The sequence below is a fragment of the Bufo gargarizans genome, chromosome 2, assembly GCF_014858855.1.
Source record: "Bufo gargarizans isolate SCDJY-AF-19 chromosome 2, ASM1485885v1, whole genome shotgun sequence".
Taxonomy (NCBI): Eukaryota; Metazoa; Chordata; class Amphibia; order Anura; family Bufonidae; genus Bufo; species Bufo gargarizans.
In genome coordinates this window covers 263,448,374-263,470,932 of record NC_058081.1, presented here as the reverse complement: position 1 = coordinate 263,470,932, position 22,559 = coordinate 263,448,374, and the positions used below count along the sequence as shown (strand labels likewise).

General features: G+C 39.3%; 1 protein-coding gene across 1 annotated transcript in view; it reads right to left on the bottom strand.

The window, feature by feature from the left end:
- Positions 1-22,559, bottom strand: part of GRM8 (glutamate metabotropic receptor 8) — a 1,458,522-nt gene that overhangs the window by 1,095,120 nt on the left and 340,843 nt on the right. The window contains exon 2 of the mRNA XM_044280260.1: positions 7,694-7,910. Coding sequence (XP_044136195.1) covers positions 7,694-7,910 — 217 coding nt within the window. The remainder of the gene's footprint in view (positions 1-7,693; positions 7,911-22,559) is intronic.

Below are 22,559 nucleotides of genomic sequence, written 5' to 3'. Positions count from 1 at the left end.
CCATAGGGTTTAAAGAAGAGCAAGTTTTTGTTTTGAAGGGAAAAAAACAGACTTGTTTACTGCCAAAACCAGACAGTCTGACATTTTGAATGTCTGGTTTAGCTCTGTTGCTATGTTTGGAAACTTGTTTTTGTGTGGAAAACTGCTATGTCACTGTCATTGAGTATAATTGAAGCTCTAATGTAAGTTTATGAGAGATGGGAGTGGTCACTTTGTAATTGTTTGTGCTGAGTTTTTCCACTTCACCCCTCCCACTAGATGGTTCCAGTCTAGCTAGAAATGGTATATAAGGAAAGCAGTCAGAGCCCCTAATGTTCTGCAGTTAGGGACCATTGCTTGGTGGGGATGACTCTGCCAGACTGCATGAGTGTCAACAAGAAGACGCTGACATGGGGACACTGAGCCACAGAACATGGGTCACCAGCCTATGATGAAGGAGCCACCAAGACTACTGAGCAACAGACCATGGGCCTCAAGCCCTGAGACAGAGAGAGACAGCTTTCCCAGGCCTTTCCACATCCACATCAAACCCTTCTTCTGCCAGGGAGGAGACTGGAGAAGCCAGCCCTATGCCTCACTTTTATTGTTTTCACCTGAAATCCTCCAGTAAAAAATCACACTGGTTAACTACAGACCCCGACTCTCTGGACTTATTTCCCATCGGGTGCACCACGCATTACCGTCCCTTCCGGAAAGCAGCAACACATGGTGGGGGACCAAGCGTAGTGTTGGGTCCACCCCAAACCTGGCCATTGCATATGCACATGAGTAAAGTCTCCATTGGACTCCATGGGGAGGATTTATCATGAGGATAATATTTGAAATAACTTTTCCTCGAGTCTGCATTAGAGTAGTTTTCCTTGAGTCTGCCCTGCGCGATCTGAGATGCTCCAAAGCTAACATCAGAGGGACTGGCTGGGTGAAAATATGGGTATGTCTGGGTTCAACCGGACAACCCCGTAAATACAAATTCCATAGCATTTCTACATAAGTATGCAGCAGGTATTAATAGGCAATATTAAAAGCCACCTTCTCTATTTAGAGAGTAGGATCATTCCAGAAACAGGTCAGTCAGTTAAAGCCTAGTCAGCAGAGAGAGCAGTTGCAAAATAGGATAGCTGACAAAAGAGCCAGCCCTGGATTAGGTGCCAGCCGGTGCCAGGGTAGAAAAGAACTTTACTTGAAAGAGCAGGCCAGATAAAAAGTGGGAGTGTAGCGTTAAAGTCTTCAGAGAATTGCTATTGTAAAAGGACCATTCATTGTCATGTGTTCTTGAAATTTTGTTTGGTTCCTGGACACACAAAGAACAGATTGATCACCTGCATAACATATTCATATTACACAGAGGACATTGTGGATGTGCAAATTGTATGCATGGCAGCCTGTTCAAAAAAGGTGAAGAGCATAGTCTGACATTTAAGTTCCACCCTATGGTTGCATTGCTTAAAAGAGAACTGTTGTACATAAGCATCCAGGCATAAGTCAGCTAGAGAAGTATTGTGTAAGGAGAATCACTTTAAAGAGACACTTTGGCCTAATAACTACCTATGCAGCTACTGTTAGAACAGTGGAAATGTGCAGTTGTAGAAAATTTTCCAGTCTATGGCATGCTGAGAACTTTAACTGGCATGCTTTAACTTAATTCTTTAATAAAGAACCGTTCTGCTATTCACTTGGCCATTTTATTCCCTGCACTGTTACACTACACAGACCTTGCCTTGTACCTTAAAGCCTTGAACATCAGGAGCACTTCAACTAACATCAAGCAGAAGGACCCGAAAAGAGACAGTGCCCCAAAAGATAAGAAAAGGTGCAACTCTCCCATCACTGCTCAGCCCAGGGGAGTGATAGAGTGAGTTAATGAGTACTACAACAATCATTCTTGCTACTATCACTCCTATCCTCCTCCTCTACTTATCTCCCCTCTGGAGTTGCTAAACCGATGTGTTCAGCAACTAAATGTAGAGACAGTCATTTGAATGGGTAACATGTAATACTACATTTCCTCTAAAGTCTAGACATGACTTCCCCCAGCCAATATTTGCTGATCAATACCCACTGCTTCTCTTTAAAAAGGCGTTGTCTGCTTTAGACAACCTCCTAATATTCCATTGACATTTCTTTTTCAAATGTTTTCTAACAAAACCCGATGAATCTCATTGACTTGGTCTGTAAGGTCTTCCCTCAGGTTCTGAATCCTGCTACGCTTTATTACTCATTTAACCAAACTAACATTTCCTCATTTTTACCAATGAAATCAACCATAGTCATAAGTTAACCCCTTCACGACCGCAATCTGTATATATACGTGATAGCTGCACATACCCCGTGCAGCTACCACGTATATAAACGTCAAACAAGCTCTTTAATCCAAGCGCTGCAAAGCGCTTGGATTAAAGCTTCTGCCCCTGCACTGTATGCTGTCACGGACAGCATACAGTGCAGTAATGCCGGCAAGGGACCAATCAGAGTGGCCCCTTGCCGGCAATCGATCCGATTGGTTAGTCTGTGCAGACTAACCAATCGGATCGCGGCAGTGTTAAAATGCCGGTTTCAGGCTCTGATCTGCGCTCTGCAGATCAGAGCCTGAAAGCCGATAGTGTTCCTCATGCACCCCCCCCCCCCCCGATCTGTGCCGCTCTAAGACCATGATGCCCCACTGTGCCTTGCCGATCTGGCCCTCATCTCCTTCCTGCCATGCGATCCGCCCCTCCCCGCCCCCTGCATTAATTTTCTGTCCGCCCCTCCGCCCCTCCTGTAGTTTGTACCCCCGATTTATCCCCCCCCTCCCTTCCAGCGCTGCCCCCAATTCCCCATTCTGTGTGTGATGGCGGCGGCTCCATTCCCGAGCCGCCGCCATCAGCAGAGTGTCAGCTCTATGCTGACACTCTCCTGTAACCCCATAGATGCCGCGGTTGCGGCATCCATGAGGTTAACAGAGGGAGGGAGCTCCCTCTCTCCACCATCGGGGCTGCAACGCTGTGATTGCAAAAGCGTCCGGTTGCCATGGCAAAGGTGTCCAGTGCTGCCACCTACAGGCAATCTGGAAGTACTATACTTTGGAATGCAAGAGCATTGCAAAGTATAGTACAACTATCAGCCCCACTGGATCTTCAAGATCCAAGAGGGAACTGATAAAAAAAAAAGTGAAAATAATAAAAGTAAAAATAAATCAATAAATAAAAAAATGTAAATAAAAAAAGACATTGCCTTTTCCTATAAAAAAATGAAAAAATAAAATAAAATACACATATTAGGTGTCACCGCGTCCGTAACGACCGTCTCTATAAATATATCACATGATGGACCCCGTCCGATAAACACCATAAAAATAAAATTAAAAAAACAGTGCCAAAAAAGCTATTTTTGTCACCTTACATCCCAAAAAGTGCAACAGCAAGCGATCAAAAAGGCTTATGACCCCCAAAATAGTACCAATCAAACCGTCACCTCGTCCCGCAAAAAATGATTCCCTATTTAAGACAATCGCCCAAAAAATAAAAAAGATATGGCTCTCAGACTATAGAGACACTAAAACATCATTTTTTGGGTTTCAGAAATGCTATTATTGTGTAAAACTTAAATAAATAAGAAAACGTATACATATTAGGTATTGCCACGTCCGTAACGATCTTCTCTATAAAACTATCACATGACCTAACTCCTCAGATGAACGCTGTAAAAATAAATAAATGAAAACTGTTCCAAAACAGCCAATTTTTGGGTCACCTTGCCCCATAAAGTGTAATAATGAATGATCAAAAAATCCTATGTACCCAAAAATGGTACCAATAAAAACCTCAACACTTTCTGCAAAAAACGAGCTCCTGCACAAGACAATCGGCAGAAAAACAAAAAACATATGGCGTTCAGAAAACCAATCCAGCACAATCTACCTTCCAAAAACCGTATGGCATTCCTTTCCTTCTGCGCCCTGCCGTGTGCCCGTACAGCAGTTTACGATCATATGTGGGGTGTTTCTGTAAACCGCGGAATCAGGGTAATAAATATTGAGTTTTGTTTAGCTGTTAACCCTCAATGTGTTAAAGAAAAAAAATATATAAAATGGAAAACCTGCCAAAAAAGTGAAATTTTTAAATTTCATCTCCATTTTCCTTTAATTCTTGTGGAACGCCTAAAGGGTTAACAAAGTTTGTAAAATCAGTTTTGAGTAACTTGAGGGGTGCAGCTTCTATATTGGTGTCATTTATGGGGGTTTCCACTATGTAAGCCCCACAAAGGGACTTCAGACCTGAACTGGTCCTTTAAAAGTGGGTTTTGGAAATTTTTCTTTAAAATTGTAAGAATTGCTTCTAAAGTTCTAAGCCTTCTAACGTCCTAAAAAAATAAAATGACATTTCCAAAATGATGCCAACATAAAGTAGACATATGGGGAATGTTAAGTAATAAATATTTTATTAGGTATCACTTTCTGTTTTAGAAGCAGAGAAATAGAAATTTGGAAAATTGTGAATTTTTCAATTTTTTTTGTAAATTTGGGATCTTTTCATAAATAAAGGTGAAATATATTGAGTCAAATATATGACTATCATGAAGTACAATGTGTCACGAGAAAACAATCTTAGAATGGCTTGGATAAGTAAAAGTGTTCCAAAGCTATTACCACATAAAGCGACACATGTCAGATTTGTAAATTTTGACCTGGACACTGGGGCATCAATGACCCTTGGTCATGAAAGGGTTAATCAGTCTGATATGATTCATGAAAAATGTCAAACTTTAGTGTGAACGGAGTTTAAAAGCTGCTCAAAAGCTATGACAAGACATTGAAGAAAAAAAAATTGCCCCACATTAAATAAATGTCTTCCTTGAGAGAATTGTACTTGCTTCAAAACAGATACGCGCTAAGATTCTAGTCTTTGGAAAGCAGCCAGGTACGATCATATACTATTACAAGAAATTATTCAGTGCCGTCCTTTTATATGGAAATAATGCACCATGAAATCCCTTAACTGCATGAACATTTCATTCCCCACTACAAATTAAATATTTTGTTCAGATAATGAACAGAACACGATAGGCAAATATCTTCCCATGACCCCTAGCCATGGGACGCGAACAGGAAAGAATGGTCCACATCGGAGTCTTTAAAGCGGTTATTGGATTGAAATATTCAACAGAGCCAAATAAGATCTCATATGAACATTGCATCCATTAGGTAACAGTACACCATGCACAATTTAGCAAAAAAATAAAAAATAATGTTTTGAAGTCAATGGTATAGCTTTACTTAGAATTATGTCAATTGCAGCTGACTTCACCTAATGACTTACGGCTCCTTGACGGGCACCATATCACTTGTGCTTGGCACTATAGGGAGTAGAACTGAATACAATATCACAGATTTCTGGCATTTTAAAATTCCATATTAAGAATTTTTTTTTTTTTTTTTTTTTTTTTACAGCAGACAATATAACTAGAGTATGCTCCATTTAAGAAAAGTAGCTTTTGGAAGGCAATGACTGGGCAGCTGCAGGAATTGAAAATTCCCATGGCTGCCAATCCCTTGCTTCCTATGCTAAATACATCTGTTATTTGCGGTTTATTAGGACATGGCAATTGAAGCATGATAGGAAATTATTTTGGGCTGAAAAATAAATAGTGATTTTTTATCTATATCTGATTAGAACTTATACGGTATATGGGCATCTGGTGTCAGAATTTAATTTGCTTAAAGAGGTTTTCCAAGATTTTTTAAAATTTAGATCTATACTCTGGATAGGTCATAAGTATCTGATCAGTGGGGGTCCGACAGCCAGGACGCCTGCCAATCAGCTGTTTGAGAAGGCACCAACGTTCCTCTAAGCGCCATGGTCTTCTTGTAGCTTTCCCTAGGCCAGTGACATCATGTTCAATCACATGATCTAGTGAATGGGGCTGAGCTGTGATACCAAGCACAACCACTATACAATGCACGGTGCTTTGCTTGGCAAGCTGCGAGAGGGCCGCCGTGCTACTGTGAGTACTGGTGCCTTCTTAAACAGCTGGTCGATCAGGGTCTCAGCAATCAGATACTGATAATGGTCATCAGTTAAAAAGTCTCGGAGAACCCCTTTACCTTTAATGTGAATATTACAATGTGCATTTTGGAGTAAACACCCTTCAGTGTAAGTATACAGTCTTTGAATTATTCTGTGAAACCTGCACTTTAGTACAGAGCCCTGTGATTATCAGAGCTAAATCCTCTTTTGTGACTATTGATCTGCTGGAATAATTTGCTGTGGATTGTAGAATTTATGAAGCATTGGAAAGCAGAATTGATTAGTTTAAACTCATTCCTGAAGCAATGGCAAACTGGAAAAGATTCAACAGCTCATGCTTTTAGTTTACATGTACTACCATAGTCGTTATTCATACTTCTTCAGGTTTGCTTAGGTGAACATCAAAGCTTCTTGCCAGTCTGGGCACACACAAACCAATTTTTTCATATGATAAGATTGGATATTATAAATTTAATGCACCTCATGTCAAGGTTCATTGCTTATGGGTTTCAGAAACAAACATGATACCTGAGGCTAAGACCTTTGTTGATAGAAGTATTTAAGATCATGTATTACGACTGGTGAAATGGTAATTGATAGGACAGACTCATGCATCCTTGCTTGGGGTTAATCAGATCTTCTTGTTGTTACCTTCACTCACACAGTGGTAAAACCTGACGCTTTTAGGCTCTTAATACAAAATCCATAAAGGATCCTCCATCTACTATACTGTTGTCTTCTTATGTGCAGAGGGACATTTAAGCTCATCCGGTATCAGGGCCTGAGTATGACTGCTACTAGTGCAACACTATAGTTATAGCTATTTTAAAATATGACTTGTATCATTATGTGCTTTTTGCCAAACTCAACATGAATTGGAGATAGAAATCAAACAGTTATCCTAAATGTATGGCTAGCTTCAATGTGTAATCATATCTCATGCCTTACCTTTTTCCCCCCACCATAATGCTTTCCATGTTTTTGGAATATCTTAATCGCCACCAGATACCAAATCATCCATCTACCATCAATTTAAAACATTTTGCTGGCACAGTAAACCTCAAAATGTATGCCAAACCCAAAAATATATAACATATAAAAATATCAATAAAACCTCATGCACATGGTGGAATTGAATTTTCAATCCACAAAAAAAAAAAAAAGGATAGCTTTCCTTTTGAATGACACTCTCTTTTAAATCACTCATCCATAGAAAAGGCTATTCTCATCCGCAAATAAGGCCTAGAATAGGACCTGTAGTTCGGAATACCAATCAGGACACACGGATCCGTGAAAAAAATGGATCTGTGTAAAGCCCTCTTGACTTGTATGGGTCAGTGTGGTATCCAATTTAAAAATGAATAGCACACTGTAAAAAAACAGGATGATGTGCATGATAAATTATATTAGCAGTAGGAGGGGAAGTGCATTGGAAGACAATTGTAAATTACCAGCTGTCAACAAGAAATGGCTCAAGCAGAAATTGTCAGCGCAGCTTGTTGTCAAAAATCTCTAAATGGGAGCAGAAAATATACTTATAAGCTTGAGCTGCAGCTCAGTGGAGCCTGTCAGATATATATCTGCAGTTACATTTACTGCTCTGTGGAGAGTACGCAGTGCTTTCCAAATGTAAGACATTAGTATCGTGTCAGCATTAAATATAATATACGGGTTAATGCATTCAATCTTACCTATTTCCCGGGAAATCTGTATAAAGGCTTCTACTCCACTTTCTCCATAGTTCCCTTCCGAAGCTAACGTTGATACATAATTCCATCCCAGCGCTGTTACGATATCAACCATTGCTTGAGCTTGATAGGAGTCAGGTGGGACGACTCGTGAGAAGAAGTCGTATCTACTGTTGTCACTTAGTTCTGGGGCTGTGGATGCATAGCTGATTTGAGGTATCTATTGAGAATGAACAGAAGATGTATTACTATCTCTAACAGTGACATTTGTGAGATTTCTATATTAAGGCACCCTATACTGTACATCAAATTTGCTAGATATATATTTGAAAATAATAAAGTATAAACCTTGCTGTTGTCAATGTCTTCGATGTCCATTTTTGACCAACATTTTCCAGTGATTTCAAGGTAGCTCAGTGGTACAGGGCAATGAAAAAGCAACAAAGTGCAGTTGTACAAACACACCCCAAAACGCAAAAAAGACACCAATGATAACCTAATACAAGTTACACTTACATGCCTAGTAGTGTTGATCGCAACTATTCTAATCGAAAAATTTTATCACGAATATTGGCACTTTGAGAATTCGCAAATATCTAGAACAGGAGTAGGCGACGTCCGGCACTCCAGATGTTGTGAAACTACAACTCCCAACATGGACACTTCCTCTGCTCTCTTCAGAACTCCCATAGAAGTGAATAGAGCATGCTGGGAATTGTAGTTTCACAACAGCTGGAGTGCCGAAGGTTGCTGACGACTGATCTAGAATATAGTGCTATATCTTCGCAATCGCATATATTCTCGATTTTTTTTCATCAGTACCCATGATCCCTCACTGATTCTTGCTTGTGGGCCAATGAGAAGTCTGAAATATCTTTGAGTTTAGGAGTAGTGTTAATCGCAAATTTTCAGATTGCCGATTTTCGCAACCAAGAAAATAATGACTGGAGATCACGAATTCTTGAATTTGCGAATATATGACAAATATTCACATAAATATTTGCAAAATACCGCAAATTTGAATATTGCCCCTGCCACCATCACTGATGCCTAGGCCTCGTCCACATTCCCGTTTTTCATGGAAGACAAATAAGAAATACTCTTGAAATTAATTTTCAGCTGAGCAAGGTCCGTGGATTATGCATGACACACTGAGGGTAGAAATGGAGACATGAACCATCCACAGATCCTTCACAGACATCTTCACGAATTTAATAAGGACGCTTTTTTAATGTACATAATACTGACACGGTATTGTGAAGAAGGCCTTGGTGAGCTCCTCTAATGTCATTTTTTTTCCAACATCAGATAGCTGTACACTGTGTGGTTGTTGAGGTGAATATTGTTGGGTGTGGATATTGTTGGGGGTGAATCTCTCTCCTTTTCCTCCCTTGCTGGCCAGCAAACCTTCCTCTGGGTCTTCTATTGTACACTATTCTCCAATCTTCTGCAACATCCCCCTCTAACACACAGCATTACTATCTTTGACTGTTTTCACATCTGTTTTGAAGGCTCCATCACAGATACTGGATAAAATTTTGCCGCATGACCTGACTGATCCAATATAGACAAATATAGTCATTTAGGCCTGCCCAGAAACGTTCATCTCAGTTATGATCTGTGGTACTTCCATTATTTTCTAATATAAATAATATATAATAATATATAATAATAAATATATATATATATATATATATATTATATATTATATATATATATATATATATATATATATGAATATATAATATAATATAGCTCTAATAATAGAACAATAAAAACGAATATCCTGGTGTTAACCCAGCCTTGGACCTCATGCACACCACCGTTTTTGTGGTCTGCATCAGGGTGCGGACCCATTCACTTCAATGGGGCTGCAAAAGGTTGCGGACAGCACTTCGTGTGCTGTCCGCATCCGTTGCTCCGTTCCGTAGCCCCGCAAAAAAAATATAGCATGTCCTATTCTTGTCCATTTTGCGGCCAAGAATAGGCATTTCTACAATGGGCCGCCTGTTCCGTTTCGCAAATTGCGGAAGGCACACGGATGGCTTCTGTTTTTTGTGTATCCGTGGTTTGCGGACCGCAAAAACCGGCACGGTCGTGTGCATGAGGCCTTTCCTGCATATGGCTAAATCTGGACAGAGGGGGGCTTAGGTTTATATAGCCTTTGATTATTGCCAGGTGAGGCAGAGCTGCAGCCAAGGTATAATTTTGTATTTTTTGGGGGGTAATTTGTGCATTTTCATGATGTGTTATAAAGATTTTTACTTTAAAAGTAGAAGGGAAGAATGATTTATGCTAAACATTTATGATATGTACTTTAAAGAAGACCTGTCCTGAAATGTTTGTTTTAGCATTAGCATTTCATGTATGTCTACGTCGTGCCATTCCTCTATTATTTCTACTAGAAGTTTATGGATGAATTATTAGCAATTTGTAATGAAGGTCTATTTGGGTGTTACCAATCATAGGTGTATCCTTGCATAGTCCCTAATACTATCCAATCAGTGTTGCCAGTAGAAGACCATGCAGGGACACAGCCCAAACAACATCTATTTGGATCTTCCTTGCAGACTGCTCTGACACCGCTGTTGCAGCGGGTTGGGGGCTAAAATGGATATATATTTTTTATTTATTATTTATTATTTTATTATTTTTACTTTATTTTATAAAGGATTCAGAGCAGACATCTGTAAAATAGCCCTTCAGTAAGCATACATATTACATACATATTAATTAATGGGGTTGTCTCATCTCGCTGTTACTAAGGTGAGAAGAGACCAGGCCCTGACCGCCAGCTGGCAGGAAGCAGCACAGCGGGCTGGCGCTGCACTGTTTCAGTAGCACAGCAAGCTATGGTGGTTTTTCTCTAAGGCCTCATTCACACGTCAGTGTTTGGTCAGTGATTTCCATCAGTGAGCCAAAACCAGAATTGGAGCCTCCACAGGGGCTATCTGAGCACTTTGGATATGGGTCAAATTTATTCGTACCTAAATGATATCTTCTGCCTGATTTGTTGGATTTAGACTCTAAATGAATTCCAAGAAATGTGATTATCCCTAATCTTTTTTAATTACTTTTTTCATCAACCTCTAAGATACATATCCTCGTGTAGGAAAATGTGATATAAACCTTCAAAAGAAAAAATAAGAGGAGAAATGTGTATTTAGCACAAAATGGATGAAACCTTTCAATTAAGTGAATTGAGGTATACACAGAATTATTATGTTACAGAGTTTGTCCTATTTTTGTCCAGTGAGAGATTGTTTTGCATTATTGCATAACCGCACTTTTATTAAATGCTCAAGTGAAGTGTGTCCTGTGATTAGGCATTTGAATGGCGTCACAAAGGAGTCCTTGGGGTGTAGAGACTGAACACTCACAGGGTGACAGCTGCAGCTACTGTCTTCTGGCCAACAGTGACATCTGCAACTTGCCATCTGCCAAAAAGAGCAAAATATCTGGCCAATCCTTTTACCTAGAAGACACAGATGTTTTTATTTTGTAATGTAGCTAGTGACATCTAAGTTGAGGCTCAGGGGCCCAGATGCATTATGATCTGCTTTTGTTAACATTCAGAGCAATTAATTATTATTGATGGATGTAATGAAGATGCGAAAATGTGTATGTTTTAAGCAGGTTAACAAAATGTCAATATGCAACAATGCAAGGAAATGTTTATTTCGTTGGTGTAAAAAAACAGAAGGAATTGATATACACATGAAAACAGATGACCACTTTGTTCGGTAGACAGGTCATTCTGTATATTATCAGTGTATTGATTGTGAACATACTCATTATAGAGTAAGACTATGAAATCTCAATTACCTAGAAAAGGTAATCTTGTGATTTTTCAGATGCTGAGTGACTGTCATGGAAGTGGCTGAGCCACTGAAGAGATTTGACTTCAGGGGCATTATCTAAGAGGACTTTCTGGTCTTCATCCTTTAACCACTATACTGGGATCTGGACTTTGCTGCCAAGACACCACCCGGCCATCACTCTTCAAGTAGCCTCTGTTCAGTGGCTGCTGACCCACGGGGTCAAGAGACAGTGATGTGAAGCACCAGGAAATAGCCTAAAAGTCAGAACTGGTGGCAAAGAGGAACAAACAGAGGTTAGGTCAGGCAACGGAGGGTCAAATCCATGTTATCTTAATTGTGATCCAGAACATCCTAACATGATAAAATATAGCAATGAATATAGAGAATATTACTTAAATTTTCGTATAGCAATTTTACTGTAGAAAAGCATCAATATCTATTACTGAAATCTTTGTGGATTTTGTAGGGCGGAAAACTTCATTTTATTTCATATGATTAAAATAAATGGCATATACTATTCCATCTATTAGCACTGATATTCAAGCATAGACTAGTCATCACATTTTGTCACAATTCTGTCTAAAGCTAATTAAAGAGAACAGTAATGAAGTAGAGAAAAAGTACCTGACATAGTATTTTACCTATACCGCAAAGATAATAGCCTGCAATGTCCTACAACATATAAACTCTTCTACTAATAAGGACTATTAAGGAACACTAATTTGGAATTAAATCTCAATGTTTTTCACCTCCATTATTGCATGTAAGTCATACCTTTCACCCCCATTATAGTAATTTAGCATATCAGCTCCAATATTAGCTCCAATGATTTGATGATAAGAGCTGTACTAGTTTATTAGGGTAGACAGAATCATAAGAACATTACATGATAAGCCTATGCTGGAATAACGGTGTTATTACATGGGGCAGGATATGCCATTTTATTTTAATCAAATGAAATAAAAATAATGTTTTATGTGCTACAAAATCCACAACATTACTTATTACAGTGGACAGAATATCCATTATTTTATCAAGTCATCAGTGTCATTATTAACAGTGTCCTAGAGCTTATCAGTAGCTTTGAGAAAACTGAAGCATCCGAAGCAGAATGCAATCCAAAGTTTAGGAAAAATGTGATTTACTGCAAAGCCGAATTTCCTTGTGCTTCGGGGTAACAAATCATTTTTCCTAAAATGGCGGCTGGAGTTGTCTTAGGGTACTTTATCACTAGCGTTTTTCTTTTCCGGCATTGAGTTCAATCCTAGGGGCTCTATACTGGAAAAAAACTGATCAGTTTTATCCTAATGCATTCTGCATGGAGAGCAATCCGTTCAGGATGCATCAGGATGTCTTCAGTTCATGCATGCTACGGTTTTTTCTCCGGCCAAAAATCCGGAACACTTGCCGGAATGCCGGATCCAGCATTTCAGGATCCGTCCTTACAGTCTGCGCATGCGTAGACCGAAAAAAATGTGAAAAAGATAAATGCCGGATCTGTTTTTCCGGATGACACCGGAAAGATGGATTCAGCATTTCAATGCATTTGTAAGACGGATCAGGATCCTGATCAGTCTTACAAATGCCATCAGTTGGCATATGTTTTGAAGAATCCGGTAGGCAGTTCCGGCGATGGAACTGCCTGCTGGATTCCTCTGCCACAAGTGTGAAAGTACCCTTAGAAAGAAACGGAAAAAGGACCTTCTCTGAGCGTGATCATGTCACTTTGCGCTCCTAGCGTGATCACGTGGTGATGTCATGGTCACCATGTAATCTCGAAGTGAGAGCACAGTGACGTCATCACGCTCAGTGCAGGTCTTTTGGAGGGTCTTTTCCACTCAAGAGAGGAGTAGACAACCTCTGCGCAAGCAAGTGGATGAGGTAAAGGATTTATTTTTTTGTTTTAAACTTAAAAGGCCATATTGCACTAGCGTATTACTGTTTTTAAGGGACATTAGAAGAGTGCAATTCTGGCTAAGCGGGCGCTAAAAATGGTCCCACTGATTGATAGGCTGAATAGGGTCTTAACATAGTGATTTGTGATTAATTAATATGTAATAAATAGATTTTTTTTGTCAAATTTCAGCAAAGCTGCCAAATTTTGCTCATCTCTACTTATAAGCATGGATTGAGTTAATAACTCAAGCTGTGATGTATCAGCCATTTTATAGGGAGCAATAACATTATACTTTTAACCCCTCTCTGCATCTGTATTCCATAATATGAACTTTTTTTTTTTTTGCCTAAAAGTGCTACCAAGAGAGAATACTAATCATTTGTATGAATATTACACTCACTTTATGTGTGATTTTATTGACCACTTCTTCAATAGTGTGTTACCAGTAAGTAAAATGTTCTAAGCTTCAACACGTTATATGAGACTTTAGGGTGAGATTGCAAGATGGGTGAGTAAGTCTGATAGAATAACACATTTGTTCTGTTATTTAATTTTCATATTCTTTTTTTCCAGATAAAAAAAAAAAAAAAAAAAACCTGAGCTGCAAAGCTGAGATGTAGTATTTTCCTCCATGAGACACTGAAATGACGGCCCTCAATCTGAAGATAGAAATAAGGAACCATGGCACAAAGGTAGCCAATAAAGAGGCCAAGCAGGGGTGTAGCTATTATGGAAGAAGGGTAAATGGCTGCCACAGGGCCCAAACTCAGAAGGGGAACATCCAGAAGGAGTACTTAAACATTTTATTGTCAGGGTCCCCTCAACAGTATTATGCAATCTATATATATAAAAAAGAACATATGTATGTACAGTATGTATGTATGTATGCATATGTGTATGTTCCGCGAAAACTCAAAAACACAACCATCCGTTTCAACGAAACTTAGTATACACATCCCTTGCTACCTGGAAAGAAATCTTGCAGGGGTTTCAGCTCTCTAGGATGTACCGTTCCTGAGATATTTCCAAAAAATGACTTGCATTAGCAAATACAAGCCTGAAAGTCTTTCACTTAAATCCTAACTGCCATACATACGGTCACATGTCCCTTATCAGCCAATAGAAGCTCACAGGTCCTACTCCAGGTTGCCATAACAACTGATCACAGGTTTTAGCAGTTTGCAGGTCCGTAAATATTCAGTCATATAATGTATCGTTACACAATTACACTGCTACATGCATGGGGGGCAGGGGCCACTATTAAACAGATTGGCGCTCTGGAGTTGACTGTTAAAGGGGCGGGCGCTGTGGAGTTCACAGTTAAAGCGGTGGGCACCGTGCAAAAAGGGTGGGCACTGTGAAGGTCACTGTTAAAGGGGAGGCCACTGTGAAAATCACTATTAAAGGGGTGGTCACTGTTAAAGGGGCGGCCACTGTGAAAATCACTGTTAAAAAGGTGGTCACTGTTAAAGGGGCGGCCATACTTTGACATGACATCATGACATACAGTATATACATTTAGGAAATGGGCTTCACAACCAGTCTGAGAGACTGATCTTGACTAGCCACAGGAGTGAGGGTTGCACAGGAGGAGGGGTTTTAGAAAAAGTTATTGGTTGGGGGACCCCTTCCAAATATTTGATGTGGGGCCCAGTCATTTCTAGTTACGGCAATGGGAACAAGACCCAATGCTTGGTAGCAGCCAGGAAAGCTTTATTTTCCCATGCTCAGAAATTATAATATTGGTGCCAAACCCAGTACATGGTTACATAGCTCTACATTATAGTTTGATTTCACAGTATAATAAAACATCTTTACTTTTGTGCAAAATGTGCACCAAAATCTGCAGGACAAGGACAGGTCAGGTTATTCTGCAAAAAGCAAGGGAGTTATAAATCTATTTGGGGAACATTGATGTCTTTGATAAACTGCAGATCTACAAGCCAACAATCAAAAGAGGACTTATATTCCGAATTGATGCATTGCAAAGACTTTTTAATGTATGGCTAAATTTAGTATATCATTGATATATCACTTACAATGTAGCTCACTTTGGAAGAACATGTCTTCCTCCAACCACAGACTGCATTTTATGACTTTCTTCAATCTTAAAATGGGCTACCAATTCCAAACAGACATATTTTTGGCCAGTTTTCTAGTCACAGAAGGTTCAGAAGTGCTGTGGTAAGCTTGACCTTATGTCTTGTTAGTTCTTGTCATTATAACCATTCTGTCTGACAACATTTTATTCAATCTGTATTCAGCACCATTTGCATATCTCTACAAAGACTATGTAACAGATGAATTGGAAGTTAGAAGACAAAACAGAGGCAAATATGTTGTATCATACCTAGCCAGATAACACTATTCGCTATGCAAAATAGTTGTGAAACAGACATGATATAAATATAAAGTATATTTGGTATTTTATGCAATTTTAAGAGGCAATTTTAACCCCTAAAAATTGGGAGGAAATGGCAGTTCGTCTTGTAAAGTGAATATTAGTGAGCGCTTCCATTAGGAAAACATTCATTAGTAAACAGGAGACACATGGAGCCGTGACTGTAACGCTGCTAGTGCTGGCTGTACTCACCGCTCTCTAGTCTTCCTCGGATGCTTTGCTGCACAATCCTGACTGTGTACAAAATCAGGACATCAGTGCAGAAACTATGACCTAACATTGTACACAGTCTGGTCACAGTGAAGCACCGGTCCAGAAAAGACCAGGAAGCGGTCACTGCAGGAGAGAGAGGAGAGAGGTAAGCTCATTTATTTATTTTAACTCTGATGGGGGTCTGATCTGAGCTCTAATATGGTGGGGGAGTCTGACATGGGGGTCTCATCTGAGGTCTGATCTGAGCTATAATAGTCTGATCTCAGTTTTGATATGGCCTGATACTGGGGTCTGATCTAAGGTCTGATATGGGTTCTGATCTGAGGTCTGATGAAGATTGGGGGTCTAATTTGGCGGTCTGATGAAGATTAGATGTCTGATGAAAATATTTTTTACCAATTTTTTCCCTCTAAAATCTACAGTAAAACTTTTGCTTCTTATCATCAAGTGTATCTTAAAAGGCAAAAAATATACTTCCCATGTTATAAATGTAATCCATCGACTAATGAAAACTTTCCCAGAGAGCCAGAAAATGTTGTTCAGATGTCTCCAAGGAATAAGTGCCCAGTTATATTTTAGCATTTTGGTTTGAAAGCATTAATATTTAAAATGAATGGCCATTCATGTAACAAATGGATTGGCTTGGCCCACCAAAGTGCTGAGCTTCATATTCTGGTTAATTGAGGATTGTCCAGAGTAGGGACCACCCTTTTTAATATCAATGCACCCCACTAAGACATGAGGAAATGGGTGGTATTCATGGGACAATATGTAGTGCATTCAGAAAATCTTCAGTCTATTTCACTTTTTTCACATCTTGTCATGGCCTTGTGCTAAAATAAAATAAAAAAATATTTTTACCGATTATTCTGCACTCAATACCCCATAATGAGAAAGTGAAAACAGAATTTTAGAAAACTTTGCTAATTTATTGAAAAGGAAAACATAAAATATTGCACTGACATAAGTGTTCAGACTCGTTAAACAGGATTTAGTTGAAGCACCTTTGGCAACGATTACAGTGTCCAGTCTACTTGGGTATTATGCCACAAGGTTTCCACACCTAGATTTGTAGATTTTCACCATTCTTCTCTGTAGACTCTCTCAAGCTCTGTCAGGTTGGATGGGGATCATTAGTAGACAGCCATTTTCAGGTCTCTCCAGAGAATACGGCTGTGCCACTCAAGGAAATTCATAGAGTTGTCCCCAATCCACTCTTGCATGGTCTTGGCTCTGTGCCTACGGTCATTGTCTTGTTGGAAAGTAAACCTTAGGCCTAGTCAGAGGTCCAGAACACTCAGGATCAGATTTTCATTTAGAATACTATATGTCTATACTTTGCTCCATTCAGTGTTTGCTTAACTCTGACCAGTCTCCTTGCCCCAGCTGCTGAAAAACACCCTCACAGCATGATGCTGCCACCATGCTTCACTGTAGTAATTGTTTCCGGCTGTGCCTGCTTTCCTCCAAACATAAAGCTTAGAATTGACGCCAAAAAGTTCAATCTTGGTTTCATTAGACAAGATAATCTTCTTTCTCAGTTTGAGAATGCTTTAGCTGCTTTTATTGCAAACTTTCATATGTATTTTACTAAGGAAAGGATTATTTTTTGCCACTCCTCTACAAAACCAGATTGATGGAATGCTGCAGTGATGGTTGACCTTCTGGAAGTTTCTCCCATCTGCACACAGGATCTTTGGAGCTCAAAGTGATCATTAGATTTTCGGTCACCTCTATTACCAAGCTCCTCTTCCACTGATTACTTAGCTTTGTGGGGTGGCCAGCTCTAGGAAGAGTCATTGTTGTTCCAAACTACTTATATTTAAGAATTATGGCGGCCACTGTGCTCTTGGGCACTTTCGGTGCAGCAGAATTTGTTGTACCCTTTTCTAGAGCTGTGCCTTCACACTGTCATTTTGCTAGGCTCTACAGACAGTTCTTTCCTCCTCTTGGCTTGTTTTTTTGCTCTGATATGCAGCTGTGAGACCTTATATGTACACTGCCGTATCTTTTAAAATCACATTTCCAATCAACTGAATTTACCACAGATGGACTCCTACCAAAGGGAAGAAAAATCTCAAAGATGATCTAGAGGAATGTGAGGCCCCAGAGCTAAATTTCAAGTGTCATAGCGAAAGATCTGAATACTTATGTGCATGCAAAATTTTTGTTTTTACTTTTTTATAAATTTGCTAACATTTCTTAAAATTTTGTTTTCACTTTCTCGTTATGGGGTATTGAGTGCAGAAACATAGGGAAAACTTTTTTATTTTTTATTTTAGTTCAAGGCCACAACATAAAATGGGAGAAATGAACATGTCTGAAGACTTTCCAAACACATTGTACAAAGTAAGAAAATAGTTTCACATTTGTGTTTGCAGTGTAATTTTGTAAATAGTAGAAAAAAAAGCTTTTTAGAAGTTTCTCCTAAAAGTCAATGATAACAATATAAAAAGAGGTCAAACGTGGATTGGAAGTGCAAAATGTTTTTTTATGGCCCTCTTCTATGATTTAACCTGCACTGACTATATTCTTACATTACAAAAGACTTGGCCAAACAGAATGCTGTAATTTTCAATGGCTATATCTGTACATATTGACCTAGATCATCTTTTGTCCAGGCAAGTGCTGTATTGTATCTTCACAATGTTTGTCACAGTAAACCTTTTGGACCCTACATTCTCCTTTGCTTGAATGTTGTTTTGTTGAACGAAATACATCTTTTTGTTTATATGATAAAAAAAAGCTAGAAAACTTTTACCATCAGTAGTTTAAAACAACATGTTCCCTGTTTCTTAACTTTTTACATAATGATATAGTATTATTTAACTTAGACGTGATATTACTGCAGACATACCGCTGATAAAATATGACATGTATGCGGTCATGGTGCATTCGTGGTGTAGTTAGCATCTGATTTTCCAATAGAAGTCAATAGGAAAACATGCGCAGCTGCACTCCATTCATTTCTATGGGGCCGCCGAAAATAGCCGAGCACTGGCTTGGCTATCGCCATCTGCCCCATAGAAATGAATGGGAGAATAGGCCGCGCATGCGCGGCACGCTCCCATTCACTTCTATGGGAGAGGCGGGGATTAGCGCTTGGTGTGGGCAGACCACGGGAAATCTGGGGTCCTCCAGTCACAGCGCTCCCCGCTCCATTCTTCATATAGGTGCAGGTCTCAGCGGTGGGACCTGCACCTATCAGACAATGGGGGCTGCCCCCATTGTCTAAGATGGGAATACCCCTTTAAGAACCAGGAAAATTCACATTTCAAACAACAGTGGCAGACAATAAACACACCCTAAACACATGATTATGTATGTGTTAACTGATGGCATGAATTTTCTAACCACATCACAACTGTGCCCCAACAGTAGACAAATATGTTACTGATCATAGAGGAGATGGCATCTTAGAAATGGGAACAAAAATCACTTGCTTCTTAACATGTTGTTTAAATTACATCTTGTTCCTTTTGTCAAATCAGATGTTTCCCTCATTTTTAGAGCAAAGGTACAAATATATAGAAGTCACACATTGTTCATCCAGATAATAAAAAGGATCCTATTGTTTTAGAAATATACTGAACTTCAGTAAAACTGAGCAATTGCTTCAGTGCTGAAATATAATACATCTTTGCGTAATACAGAGAAAAGAACACTAAAGTGATCTATATCTATGCTTTTGTATTACTATTGCTTATTCTTAAATACAGTTGTTGCTGGTACAAATCCCTACTGAAGTGTAAAAATAATCAGAGTTCCCAACACTTAGATAAAATAAGTCATGGCAAGCAACCAAACGGATATACACCAAATGAAAAAAATATATATATATATATTTTTTTTGTGTATTTAAGTACATCATTCTGACACATATTCACATAAAATCCTCAGAGAGAGTGCTGTTTATCAGGAGGATAGTTAGGTGGAGTAGGGCAGAGTACCAAGGAGGGTCCCACTCCCAACAGCCACTCTGTCTTGGCTAGGGTATTCCAGTATTCTGATGTATAGCTTGGGTAGAGCAGTATCTGCTGACTGAAACCTCATTCACACATCAGTGTTTTGGTCAGTGATTTCCATCAGTGATTGTGAGCCAAAACCAGGATTGGAGCCACCAAAAACATATGATATAAGGAAAAGATTTGCAACTGTTCTGTGTTTAGAGTTACTCCTGGTTTTGGCTCAAAATCACTGATTGAAATCACTGACTAAATACTGAGTGGCAAATCATAATGAGGTGGTTATTATGGGGGACTTCAACTACCCAGATATAGACTGGGAAACTGAAATATGTACATCTCATAGAGGAAACGGGTTCTTGGCAATAACCAAAGACAATTACCTCTCCCAAATGGTTCAGGACCCAACTAGAGGGACGGCCATACTGGACCTTAGTATTAACCAATAGGTCTGACAGAGCCACAGACGTGCAGGTTGGGGGACACCTGGGAAATACTGACCATAAAGTAATAACCTTCCAATTATCATTCAAAAGAGATTTTCTACAGGGAGGAACAAAATTACCAAACTTCAAAAAAGCTAAATTTTGCCAACTAAGAGAGGCCATAGGCTTAACTAACTGGGACAAAGTCCTCAAAAATAAAAATACAGCCACAAAATGGGATATCTTTAAAAGATCCTAAAATCTCATTGTGAAAGGTACATACCGTATGGGAATAAAAGGTTAAGGAACAAAAAGAAACCAATGAGGATAAATGGAAGTGTAAAGAAAGCAATAACTGACAAAAAGAAAGCATATAAATCACTAAAACAGGAGGGTAGCACGGAAACACTGAAAAACTATAAGAAAAAAATAGAACATGTAAAAAACAAATAAAAGTGGCCAAATTAGAGCCCGAGAGATTAATTGCCTTTAGGGGGGAGGGCTCTGGTTACTGACACTTTTGGGGGGGCTATTGTTACTGGCTAGTGAGGGCAGGCGGGATTAGCCTCAGAGTGAAGGCAGTGGCGGCCATCTTAACTGAATAGTGAAATTGCAGTTTTATTAAATATGGGGTAAGTCAGTCTAATAGTAACTGATTCTGGAATATCATGTTATTAGTAACTACATTTATGAAAATTGAAATTAGGGTCTAAGTGTGACAGTTATCCTTTAAGTAATGTCATAGCCAGACCCTTATTTCTGATATTTGCAGACTCTATACTGACAGGGAATGTCCCACAGGATTGGGGCATTGCAAATGTGGTGCCGATATTCAAAAAGGGCCCAAAAACTGAGTCCGGAAACTATAGGCCGGTAAGTTTAACATCTGTCGTGAGTTAACTGTTTGAAGATTTTCTGAGAGATGCTATCTTAGAGCATATCAACGGAATTAAGCAAATAACGACATATCAGCATGACTTCATGAGGGATCGGTCATGCCAAACTAATTTAATCAGTTTCTATGAGGAGGTAAGTTCTAGACTTGACAGCGTTGAATCAATGGATGTCGTATATCTGGACTTCTCCAAAGCATTTGACACTGTACCACATGAAAAGGTTAGTATATAAAATGAGAATGCTCGGACTAGGAGAAAACGTCTGTATGTGGGTAAGTAACTGGCTCAGTGATAGAAAACAGAGGGTGGTTATTAACGGTACACACTCAGATTGGGTCACTGTCACTAGTGGAGTACCTCAGGGGTCAGTATTGGGCCCTATTCTCTTCAATATATTTATTAATGATCTTGTAGAAGGCATGCATAGTAAAATAAAAAAAATTTGCAGATGACACTAAAATGTGTAAAGTAATTAACACTGAAGAGGACAGTATACTACTACAGAGGGACCTGGATAGATTGGAGGCTTGAGCAGATGAGGTTTAACACTGACAAATGTACAGTTATGCATATGGGAAGAAATAATGCAAGTCACCCGTACATACTAAATGGTAAAATACTCGGTAACACTGACATGGAAAAGGATCTCGGAAAAAAAACAGTGTCAGGCAGCTGCTGCCAAGGCCAATAAGATAATGGGTTGCATCAAAAGGGACATAGATGCCCGTTATAAGAACATAGTCCTGCCACTTTACAAATCGCTAGTCAGACCACACATTTGTTCTGGGCTCCTGTGAACAAGGCAGACATAGCAGAGCAAGGCAACTAAAGTAATAACTGGAATGGGGCAACTACAGTACCCTGAAAGATTATTAAAATTAGGGTTATTCACTTTAGAAAAAAGACGACTGAGGGGAGAGCTAATTAATATGTATAAATATATCAGGGGTCAGTACAGAGATCTATCCCATCATCTATTTATCCCCAGGACTGTGACTGTGACGAGAGGACATCCTCTGCGTCTGGAGGAAAGAGGTTTGTACACAAACATAGAAGAGTATTCTTTATGGTAAGAGCAGTGAGACTATGGAACTCTCTGCCTGAGGAGGTGGTGATGGTGAGTACAATAAAGGAATTCAAAAGGGGCCTGGATGTATTTTGGGAGTGTAATTATTCTACAGGCTATAGCTACTAGAGAGGGGTAGTTGATCCAGGGAGTTATTCTGATTTACCCACCACCCCCAGCTTTCA